The 12,441-nt window shown below is 40.7% G+C and overlaps 1 protein-coding gene across 1 annotated transcript; it reads left to right on the forward strand.

Moving 5' to 3' along the window:
• The first annotated feature begins 502 nt into the window (after nt 1–502).
• Nucleotides 503–11,998, forward strand: cep41 (centrosomal protein 41). The gene is made up of 11 exons (XM_061722444.1): nt 503–547; nt 792–855; nt 961–1,008; nt 1,837–1,898; nt 2,165–2,234; nt 2,318–2,414; nt 5,710–5,876; nt 5,957–6,024; nt 6,678–6,792; nt 7,441–7,647; nt 11,057–11,998. Exons 1-11 carry the CDS (start codon nt 515–517, stop codon nt 11,158–11,160), a joined length of 1,035 nt encoding a protein of 344 aa, XP_061578428.1. The 5' UTR covers nt 503–514; the 3' UTR covers nt 11,161–11,998.
• Nucleotides 11,999–12,441: the final 443 nt, after the last annotated feature.

Genomic DNA, 12,441 nt, shown 5'->3' on the forward strand with positions numbered 1-12,441 from the left:
GATGGTGCATTCACAGCATAAAGGAAAGTGGTAAATCTCATAATCCTATGTAAAAAGTAATAAAATAGTGCTGATAAAGACGATATTACCAATAGATATCACTTGAAAATAGCACAAAAATTAACAATGTACAAGTCACTGATACTAACCATTTGAATTTTAGAGATATTTTGAGAACGAATGTTTAAGGGTAAAATTATAAAAACGAGGGATCTGGTATCAACACACTTAGTACGATTTGTATACAAAGATTTTTATTCCTTGTCGGATAAGGACATTACTAATGATTATCGAGATAAATATCTTAAATCCTGTAAAAATGGATGGAAATTACAAAAATATCTTAGTCGCGAATGCGTCATGTCACAAAGGGGGGAGCGTCTCCCGTTGCTAGGTAACGTGGTCACGCGGTGCAGTATCGGCTTCTGTGATTGGTCCGTTGAGAGTAGCCGGCGAATCAACGCGAACGTTATTGCCCGTATAAACTGATGTTTGGTATTTAGGTTCAAAAAACATGTCGCATAACCGGAGCATCGGCGGTCTAGAGGTAATCATTATCATTATTATTATTTTATTTACCTACCAAGAGACAATACTCTACAATTGTACTGAAATACATACTGAAAATACAGTGGCGGGTTGTAAAACCTAAGTATGTAGCTGCCATAACAACCGCTGCCCATCTTTAGAAACGCAACGTTTAGGTGGTTTTTCTGTTGTTTAAAAAGGTCATTTCCGGGTTTAAGTAAATTAATTAAGTAATGAAGTTAATGTTATGGTTCTCTCTGCAGTACATGAAAAAAAGGATACCAAAAAATGCCAAGTATGACTACGTTAAAACAAAGTTGGACACAGGTATGAGGATTCATATGCAGTGTATTTATGTTGCCTTAAATTATGAGAATAATGTATTTTCTTTGTTTTATTGCTTCCTCTACTTTATGTTTCTATTATATTTAGGATCCAGTCTTTCAAAGTATATGGAAAGATTGGAGGAGATTAGAAAAAGTAAGTATGACACCTTTTTAACAAGAAATTATCTAAATGCACGTTTCAGCTGTTTTTATGAGCAAACTTTTCCATGTTTTTGTCCTGCTTTTCTGGTTTGAAAGCTTTTATCTCTGGATCTGGAAAATTACATTCGTAGTAAAGGTGACATATGACATGCAGTACAGACCAAAAATCTGGACACACCTTCTCATTTATGGGGAAATGTGTCCAAACTTTTGGCCTGTACTGTATATATTTAAAAAATCATTTTTTTTCATTTACAGTCACTTACAAATGTTAAGATAAAACAAACATGTTCATTTATTTAGTTCCATATTAGCCTTAAAATATGTCACCAAGATTTCAGAGTGCTGTGACATCACACGCCCAGTCCTGCGCTCCTTAGTTACGGTTGCTAACTCAGAGAATCTGTCAGTGTTTACACTTTTATAATGGCGGCTGCCTGTGTGCAAACTTCGTAAGATGTTTTAGACACATTTTGGACACAAAAGGAGCATTCAAATAGGATTTAGATATGCCGTGTTGGGATACATACAAAGATCTAAACATAGATACGGTTAGTAATATGGTTACATTGGAGGCGTTGGTTTGGTGATCACAGTGCAAGTGGACACATTGTTTTCATTCTTCTTTTTTTTGGCATAACCTCCATAAAACAGACTAGAGTTCAGGTTCTCCCCATGTTTTTATCTGCAGCTGAAACACAGATGTCTAAGCTCTGACTGCAGGTGTTATTGTAAAGCAAGCGGCTCACCTCAAGAATATCCCCCTATATTGCTACATAATTCATGAGATTGGTGTGTTTTTCTTTTCTCTTTTTGTTAGATTACAGGTACCGAAAAGATGAAATCTTCAAGCGGTTAAAAGTGACAACTTTTGCACAGTTGGTAAGCATCCATCGTGACGTTTTTGCAGTACAGTAAAGCCCCAACATTGGTGTGTAGGTGATGAATGGCAGGCAGACACAGACACAGTTTGTAGATGATGGGATGAATGCAGTGAGAAAAACAGAGTAATAACAGGTGGTTCTGAATGTTTTGGTCCTGGTTTAGCCTCTTTCAACACCTCCAGATTGTATTGTTCTTTCTTTCCGACTTTTACACCACCTTTGGTTCCTGTTTTCCTCATTTATTCATTTATTTATTCACACTAGGTCCTTCAGGTAGCCTCCGTTTCGGGCCTGAATGAAAATGAGATGGATGGAGAGTCAAACAGCCCACAAGGTAACGTTTCTGGGGAGATTACTTGTTTGGGTTAATAACTTCCCATGTGCTGTTTTACTTTAATCTACGTTACTGATTTACAGACAGTATCTCGGTTGTGTCTGAACACACCAACGGCTCCACTCTGGGCCAAGGAGACGGTAGGGACACCTGCCACTCGGCCAGATCAACCCTGCTGAGGTACTTACTAGCATAACATCCTGGTTCAGAACACTCAGCAGTCACCAGTGAAGAAACCACCAGTTCAAAACTAAATCATCTGGTCCTACTATGACTCTTTGGACAACAGTTGTTGACTTAAGTGTAAGAAATCTGGTCTTAGCCTAAAAGTAGATGATATCCGGCCAAATAACCCGTGTTGGGAAGCTTTTCTTCTATTCATAGTAAAGTAACATAAGAAACACTATCAGTGCGTCCAAAATGCCATACTAAACAGTATATACTCAAAAAAGTATACTTAAGTTCGGCACACTTTTGAGTAAATATCAGTAGTGTGCATTAATTCGGGCGTACTATTTAGAGCCACACGGCACTTCCTGCCGTTGGGAGGGGGAATTGTTACCATGGTAACAACTCCTGTCACAGCAGCAGTAGCAGCACCGCTCCGCTCTTTCCCGTTTATCCTGGCCAAAACAAGATGACATTATATAATATTATTATATACGAATATTATAATATTAATATTATATAATATTATTATACTTAATATTATACTTATGACATACACGTATCTACGCAGCACTTAGCAACCAAACACCATTGGATTGTGGGAAGTTTCTGCTTAGCTAGTGTCCATCAATCCACACTAATAAATTTCTCCAGAATGAGTGTGGATAGCGCATATTATTGAGTACATACTAATGTTTCGGATGCACTAAAAAATCTCACATACTGTTTTTGCTACTCATTAGGTCGGAAGTATGCAATTTCGGAGGCACCTTATCTTCAGTATCTTCACTATCACTATCTTCTGTCATTTTTGCACACGAGCAACGTTAAAGAGATATAGCATCATTTTTAACCTTTGACCTGACGACTAACCTGAATCTATAATTGTGAGTGCTGGTTTATTGTTGACATTGACTTTGTTGTTCTAATGCTCCAATTTAATCACACATGTTTGTATGGGTTTTAAAAGATCAGAGGACGTGGAAAAGCTTAGGAAGGTCCCTTTTAAAAGCCTCTGAGAACCACAACTTCCAGATATCCGTGAATGAAGGCTTACGCTATCACTGTCAGTTACACCCCTGTAACCGTACACCCAACTGAACTCCATCTCTGCAGCAACTGCAGCGACGCCCCCTTTCTGCCCCACGAGGACATTCGTCCGTCCTGTGCTTCCACCCTCTTGTGAATCGCACAATAACCTGCCTCGATTTCTCACCTCCGACCCCCCCCTTTAACAAAGGCGAATCCCAGGAGTGTAACCGTATCTGCCGCCCCCCCACAGAGGCGAGGATCCGGGTCTTTGTGACGGTAAAGAGCTCAGCCGAGCCCTCACCTCGTGTGCAGGACAGATGGAAGCAGAAACCAGAGAAGAGCGGGGTTAAATCTTAATGAGGGAAAAGTGGGGGGGCTTCGTTTGTGTTTTCTAAATCACTCTGAAACTCTCGTTAGTGCCGGCGGGTATCCGGGATCCTAATGAGGCACCTGAGAAGCAGCAACGCCGGTGTTTTAAATGCTGAGTGCACATCCAATTACTGATGAGCAGTCAGTGCTCCAACAATGGCAGTAACCTGGTGTCCCACTTCCCTGAGATGTAGAATACAAGTTAAAATTATATTGTGATTAAAGTTGCTTTCGTCAATGAAAATTATGAGTAAATATTGTCATCAACGAACCTTTATCACCTGAGGAAAACGAGACGAACGAGAAAATGCTGGTCATGTTATGATAACGATAATTAAATATATTATGCAATATCGTAGACATAGAGGAATAAAAATGATACTAAAATGTATATTACAAAATAAAAACTCTAAAACAGCTAAAATGTGTCTTCATTTTCGTTGATCAAAACGAGACGAAATGTAACAAAGATCCTTAATCTCCATGTTTTAAGTAGTTTCCTCTGGTTTAGTCTTTAAACCAGTTTTGTCTTTAGATCTTTGGATACACTTTCCTACATAGACGTGGAAAAGTAAAACCCAATGTGTCGTCGAAAAAGAAAAATATGGGGAGAAATGCAGAAAAATAAATATGTTGTAAACTTCAAATTAGAGTCATCTGCATCTGGAATGAATGTATTCTTGAGTCTATAAGGTAGCAATAATATAATAATATGATAACCTTGTTTGAATTGTAAAATGGGTTTGGCTAAATACAATCTTTGACTAAAACTGTGTATCCAAAGATGGATCTTCTTCTTCTCCAGCCCCAGAGCAGATCCCCGTGTTTCTCTATGTAACTTTGTTTTTAATGGACGTGAACCTAGAGCTCTGCGTTAACGGCATCAGCCTCTAACTCTGCAGCTGCATCTTCTGGATCTGATTCCCCGCGGGCCACGACTGGGATTGGTCACCCAACAGAACTAAACCAGAAGAAACTACTGAAAACATGAGCATTAAGGATCTTTGTCAGAACATTTAGTCTTGTTTTGGTAAATGAAAATGAAGACACATTTTAGCAGAGTTTTTTTTTGTAATGTACATTTTAGTCCAGTTTTTATTCCTCTACGATATTGCATTATATATTTAATTATCGTTATCGTCACATGACAAGCATATTCGTTGCGTCTCGTTTTCCTCAGGTGATAAAAGTTCGTTGACGACGATATTTAGTCATAATTTTCATTGACGAAAGCAACTTTATCAGTGCGTCTCTCCCAACCAGAAGTCTCAACTTAGCCTTAAGTAAACCTGAAAATGACCCGTGCACATCTGACGCCAGAGCTTTGATTTTTCAGTCAGAAATAGAAAGAAACAGGGATTTCCACAATCTGAAGAACGAGTCATTATTTTTTAGGATTTGCACCAGTACCTACTCAGCCCGACTCCACTCGCCTTGCCCTCGTTTCTTTTCAATACCCAGATGAGAAGTAGGAGGTTGGAGCGAAGCTGAAGCCGCGAGTTGCTCTTTCGCTGATTTCCGCCTCCTGACTCAGACGTCTGACTCCAACCCCCGACCAATCGGTGGCCTGTAGTGAGATGACATCACAGCCCGACTCAGCCGCTTAGAACCTCGGCAGAGTAGAAACAGAAAAGTATTTATTCGGCACGCCTCCACCCGCCTCCACCCCTAGTGGGGAAGCGCAAAGGCGAGGCGAGGCGAGTCGGGCTGAGTAGGTACTAGTGGAAAAGCGCCACAAGATTGTTGTAAAACCTCCACACTCCACCCTCTGAGCTACAAAGTGCTCGTCAAATGTCCTCTTCACTGGTGAAAAGCAGAACTGTTTACACTCTGAGGCTTATATCAGAAATCAGAGCTGTAATTCCATGTTTCTGTGCACCGACCTCATGACCTTTGACCTCTCCAGCGTCATCAGCGGCGTCGGGGAGCTGAACGTGGAGCGGAGCGGCCAGAGGACGGAGGCCGAGCTGCCGCCCCCCCCCACGCCGGAGGACGGCCCCTACCCCGACTGCCCGTACCTGCTGCTGGACGTGCGCGACCGGGACCAGTACGACTGCTGCCACATCATCAGCGGTGGGCGACGCGTCCATGAAGCAGCTTCATCGCTGTTCTGCCCCCTTTCTGTTTTTGTTTACGTGTCTCTCTCTCATCAGCGCACAGTTTTCCCGCTTCCATGTTGTCCCGGACGATGAACCCGTACACCGCAGGAGTGCTGGAATACGTATCCTTCAACACACTTTGGAATGCTGAAAGAGTCAAAATAAAATAAATAATTAATTAATTCAACCATTAAATAAATATACAATGAAATAAGTAAAATTGGAAATGTATTTAATATACAATGAAATGTGTCATTAAATAATTACATTTTGGATATATTCATTGGATATATATTTCATTATTTTATTACATATTTCATTATTTCATGGTTCCTGTATTGGCTGAAGCACATCATGAATTTACTTAAACTGTCTACTAATGTATATCAAATGTACAGTATATCCAATGAAATATATTCCACATTTAATTATTTAATGATACATTTAATTATTTAATTGTATATTAAATACATTATATATTTATACATTTCCAATTTCATTTATTTCATTGTACATTTATTCAATGATATAATTCATTAATTACTTATTTAATTTTGAGGTCCATACTACACCAGTTACGTCTCTTTTTTTTTATTTTTTTTTTACCTTGTCTGCATATATTAATGGTTAATACCATGTTGGTAAGAACCTAAGGCATATATATATATATATATATATATATACATATACATTTTTGATATGAAATATATGTGATTTATTTCTCTTTCTCTTTTATTTTTAAATGCCTTTTTCATCTTAACCATGAACTCTTCAGAAAAATGCTGCGGGGAAAATAATAATCCTGTACGATGAGGACGAGCGAATAGCCAGCCAGGCAGCTACGATCATGTGTCAACGAGGGTTCGAGAACCTTTTCATGCTCTGTGGAGGTAGGTAGGCTCTGATACCCCCGCCCCTGCACCAGCGTCAGGTCTGGCCCCGTAGAAGTACAAATGTATTAGAACAAACTGGATCCACTTTCCGATCCAGAACATGAACATAAACATAAACCCCCGAGCAGTTATTATATAAACAATGGCAGGTAAAAACTCCCATAGTGGGAGAAAAAAGCCTTGATGATGATGTCGTGACGACTACGATTAAAGGCGAAGTACAGTGTGCTTGGGATCCTACAGTATATCTGGGTGTTTGAGACGATAACAAACTAAAAATGTCAAGATAACAAACCCTGAGTTGGTATGGCAGCGATTCATTTTGAACATGTCATTCAGGGACCCGTTCAGATTTCAAAAGGTGCACCCTGGGGTGGAGTCAAGTCAAATATCTGGCTCTGCTCAGATGTTTGACTCAGCTGTCAAGACCCTCGTCTTAAGGGAAGCTGTTCTGCAGTATTTCAAGTTTTAAGTCGTGATTTTCAGCAGTTACAGTTAAATACAAAATTATTTAGTACTGATTATTTCCTGAAGAGGAAATAGCTTAAAGGCGTAAATTAAAAGCTGTCATTTAAACATGAATTCTAATTGAATAAGACTTGTGTAGTTCATCTGTCTGACCACCGGCGCTGCTGTCTCCCACAGGTCTCAAGGTTATCGTTCAGAAGTTTCCCAGTGGGATGACGACAGGCTGCATCCCCGCCTCGTGCCTTTCGTCTCCAAAGTCCTTGAAAGGGAAAAGGCCTACCGAGCTGCAGCCGCCGGCGCAGACGGCCGAGAAGAGGTGGCGCTTCAATGCAGACGAGCTGCAGAAGATCCAGGACCAGCTGGACGAGGTCCTCGTCTCCAACAGTAAGAGCTGTTTTTTTTTTTTAAACATGTCTTTATTAGATTTTCACATAATACACAACAATACAGAAACCCCATTTGGCAGCACAACGCAAAAACACAACCAAAAACAAGACAAGGGCAAGGAAATTAAAAAGAAAAGAAACACATTAACAAAATTAAAACAAGCTCGTAACAGAAATCATAATAAGAATCTAAATAGACGAAAATAAAGAAATAAAATAAAAATACGAGGCATAATTAAAATGTAAGTATTTAAATAAAGTATAAATGATTTCCACGATGCCTCTTCAGGTCCCCTCACCGTATATTCATGTTCACAAGGTCTCATCAATATCACCATTTTTTTTTTTTTTTTTTTTTTTTTAATATTTTTATCCCGGTTTTTTTCCCATTTTTACCACCCCGTGCTCCTACCTAAGTGACAGTCCTGGGCATTGCCATCCTCTACCAACCCCGGGAGGGCCCTGCACTGAGCTCAGGTCTCCTCCTTAACCTGAGGAGTGAGCAGGCCGCTTCTTTTCACCAGACAGGGTGGGGTTTCTCCGGCCGGACGTAGCGCGTGGAAGGATCACGTTATTCCGGCCGGATCCTCCCCACCCCATCTGGCGCCCCGGTTGGCCAGAGGGGGCATGTGTAGCCCAGGACTGTGTGCATGTTTTTTGTGAGGGTAGAGAACATTAGCTACCCAAGGGAACACGGGGAGAACATGCAAACTCCACACAGAAAGGCCCTTTCGCCAACCCCACCCAGGGTGTGGGCACCGAAGTCATGGGGGAACTAACACGCACTTCAGCACCCACAGCGTCCCCCGGCGGGACTCGAACCCAGGACCTTCTTGCTGTGAGACCGCTGCACTACCAGCTGCGCCACCGTGCCCCCAATATCACCATTTTTAAGAAAAGCTAAGAACTTTCCCCATGTCATCAAACTCAAAGGGCTTTTTCTTGACACAGTAGGTGAGTTTTTCTAGAGCCAGGCATGATGTTAGATGTCTCTGCCAGAGGCCGAAGGTTGGACCCTTAACACTTTTCCAGCACAGGGCTATTGATTGTCTAGCTTGTAGCAAGCATAGGTCAACCATTTTTTTTTCTTTATTGGATAAAGCTTACTTGTCCGGATAAGCACTTAAAATACAATTTAGGGTTTAGAGGAAGCGGGGCGGAAATAATTTGTGAGATATATTGCGTCACCATCCTCCAAATTGTTTGGATTTCTTTACATTCCCATAGACAGTGATATAAAGTACCTTGACAATCATTGCATTTATAGCAGAGGTCAGGGATATTAGGATGAAATCTATTTAATTTTACAGGAGTGATGTATAATCTCATTATCCAGTTGTACTGTATTAAGCACAGTCGAGTGTTAATGGTCTGAGATTGCGCCTTCGAGCATATAATGCCCCATTCATCTAATGAGATTTCCTCATTTAAGGGCCAGTCCCAATACAATCATACAATGAATCTAGCCCTTCAGAGTGAGGGATTTCGGGCCAATACCAATGTTCACCCTACCATTAGCCCTCACCCACTACCACTTCACTTTCAAAATGAAGCCACAAGGGGTAGGGCTTTGTAATATTCCCTAGGGATTGGGACACCACTTGCTACGTCACTGCGTGGTTTACGTTCGGGTACGTAAGCGACTGCGTAGTTACGTTTGCACATACGTCACACCATATCAGGAAGCCGAGAGCTAAAAGCTGTTTTAATTTCAGCTGTAGCGCTGTTAATATGCCACTTTATTACATTTTAATATTTTTTCAGGCGTAAAAGTAACCGTTAAGATCCCCAACCTGGGCTCAGTTTATCCAAATAAGGAATTTGCTCCGATGTTTTCGGGGGATGAGAAGAGCTCGGGAGCAGCAGCAGCTCACGGCCGGAGCACAGACGTGATCACCGGATCAGCCTGCGCTGTTGTCCCGGGGAGAAAGTGGCTCTGCGTTTGTGTAACACGGAACCATAAATCAGCCTTTTTTCTGGCGAGATCTGAAAATACTTTGCAACAACGAGCAAGCGAGTGGTGGTTATGTACAATCACTGAGTGAATATGATGAAAGTAAAATATATATTTCTCGCTAAAAATGCAAAACGCATTTTTATGCAGAAACTAACTCAAAATATTGATTTTATTCAATAAAAAATGAGAAATGTCCACCATGTTTTTTTGTTTGATTCAGTCTGCAAATGATGACGTAAAGCATTCTGGGAAATTTTCTCAGGCCCTCGGTTGGCGAGTCAGCATCTGAAATCCCTCGCTGTGAAGGGCTAGATTCATACTAGTGATGCACCGATTGTTCGGTAACCGAAATTGTTCGGCCGAAAATGGCAAAAAAACACTTTCGGTGTTCGGTGGAATAAGTGGGAAAAAAAACGAACAATTAATAACGGCGTTGTAATATAAGGAAATAGACTGGCCGCTCCGTAACTGTTGCGCACCACATAAATCGTTGGCCAACCAAAAACTAACCACATAAGAATTGTACCTAACATTCACCAACAGCTGGAACCAAAACAACATAAATCAATCTATTACAGGTGCGTTTAGATGAGGAAATCAAACAGCGAAGAGCGTGGAGTGAAGTGGTGCGGTGCAAACATCTGCAAAGTCTGTCAGCACTACAAGTTTGATTTATCATTTGAAATTATAAAAAACCCTGAGCGCTTTAATGCATTTTTATTGTTTTAAGGCCTACGTTACAATGTTCAGTCAGTTAAGCCTAACGTAAGTTCAAAGATGGCCAAAAAATGTATTTTGCTAATTTATTTATTTTAAGTTATTGTTCTTTGCTGGTATAATGTCTGCTGGAATATTTAAGAAATGCTGGGAAATTAAAAAATGTTCAGTTTTTTATGTTCAACAAATGTTTTCTACCTTGTAATTTTGTAAAAGAGTTTTTTCTTTTAAAAGCATGCCTAAATCAAATGTATTTGATTTATGCAATGGTGAAAAAATTGGCAAAATAAATGAAAAACTGCGACGAACCATGTTCGGTATTGTTCGGTATTCGGCCAAGTGTTTATTATTATTTTCGGTTTCGGTTTCGGCCACAAATTTTCATTTCGGTGCATCACTAATTCATACACACTAGCCCTCGTTATGTCCACTAGCCCTAGATGCAAAGAGGAATTGGGACACCACTACCCTCACGGGAACGCACAAAATTTAGGGGTAGTGCTGAAAAGTAGGGCTAGGGGGGGATTGGGACTGGCCCTATAGTCTTGTATCCAGTCCTATATTTTCCTTTCCGTGCTGTCTTTTTGGTTTTCCTGCAAGATTTTATATAAGATCTGTTTTTCTGTGTTGTACTAAAATAGCTGCAATTTTGGCAATTTAACGTGGACAGGCTGCCCCTGCTGCACCTGCTACACCTGCTACAAACTCGTTGTGCCGTGTGTTTCCACCGCAGGTCGCTTGTCCAGCCGCATGTCCTCCAGCAGCAGCGGTCAGCTGAAACCCTCCAGCCGTAAGAGTTCCTCCATGTCTGGGAGCAGCAGCCGACCCTGGAAATAAGGCCGCACGCTCCCTCCACCAACAAACATACCTCCACCAGAGTCTCTCTTTCCTGCTGTGGCGACTTCAGGCCACAGCACAAAGAGTGAAAAAACCACAAGTACTTATAGGTGGCTTCATCATTAACTGACAGTGTTTGTTTGTCGTGTTTTTACTGAGAATGTTTCAGGAGGATGGAAGTGCATTTGTTTTTCTGTGTTAGATACTGCACATCCAGACATTAGCAGACTGACACAAAGACATGAGTAGAGACAAGCCTGAATCCGTGCGAGTTCTCTTTTGTTCCTTGTTGGTGTTTTTTGATACATTTGGATTAAGCGTGTACATTTGATTGTTTGCACAGTGAACGAGCGTGAAGCCGTGAAGTAAAAGCTCGTTTTGCACCTGAATCTGTAAATCTTCTAAGACTGATGACTCCTTCAGCATCACTTATTTCCGTGGATTACCACTTCACATTTTTATTGCTGGAGACGTTTTAATGTGACACGATGAAGTAACGACACATCGACAGCTTTTATGTGCACTTTTAGCAGTTGTTCTGTTTTTAAGACTTGTAACTGATTATTAAAGTCCTCTGTAGAGTATCAAATCTCCATGGTGATAGACGAAGAAAACATTGTCGTGACTGAAACTACAGATACGTTTGAAGAAAAGTATTGATCACTTGTGGCCTCGGCTCTGTGGCTTGTTGCGTTTTTTGGTATAAATACATTCCCACAGCTTCCTGTGAGGTGCGTTCTATGAAAATATTGGCTTCTCCACGGCCTTTTTCACCGTCAGTCTTAAAAATAAAGGGAGCATGCTTTTGTTTGTAAATGAATGTCAAATAAAGAGTTAAACTGTCTGCTGTTTGCGTGAGAAGATATTTGTGAAGAGAGATTTTTTCCATCTGTGTGTTTTTGTCGATAAGCTTTGCTGAAGTGAGAAGATCGGATCTCAAAAATGTCTTGTTCAGAACCAGTTCCCAGTGTTTCAATTCCTTTTTGATATCAGCGGGCACAAACGCTCGTAAGTCTGGTTACATTTCAGTAAAAAAGACGACAACAGGTCAACTTTCAATATTTGCCAAGTGGATATTTCGTCAAAGGGAGGAAATATTACCAACATGCAATAACAATCAATGAATGTCGCCTTTTCTATCCGCTCCGGACCAACGCCTGCAATTCTCTACCCAGGAGCAGCAACATTAGCATGTCCTTGGCTAATAATACTGCAGGTAACTAATGAACTAACGAACACTACCTATCATATAAGTGCAAATTTGCCTCATTGTTGTCCTTT

This window comes from Cololabis saira, chromosome 5 (genome assembly GCF_033807715.1).
Source record: "Cololabis saira isolate AMF1-May2022 chromosome 5, fColSai1.1, whole genome shotgun sequence".
Classification (NCBI taxonomy): Eukaryota; Metazoa; Chordata; class Actinopteri; order Beloniformes; family Belonidae; genus Cololabis; species Cololabis saira.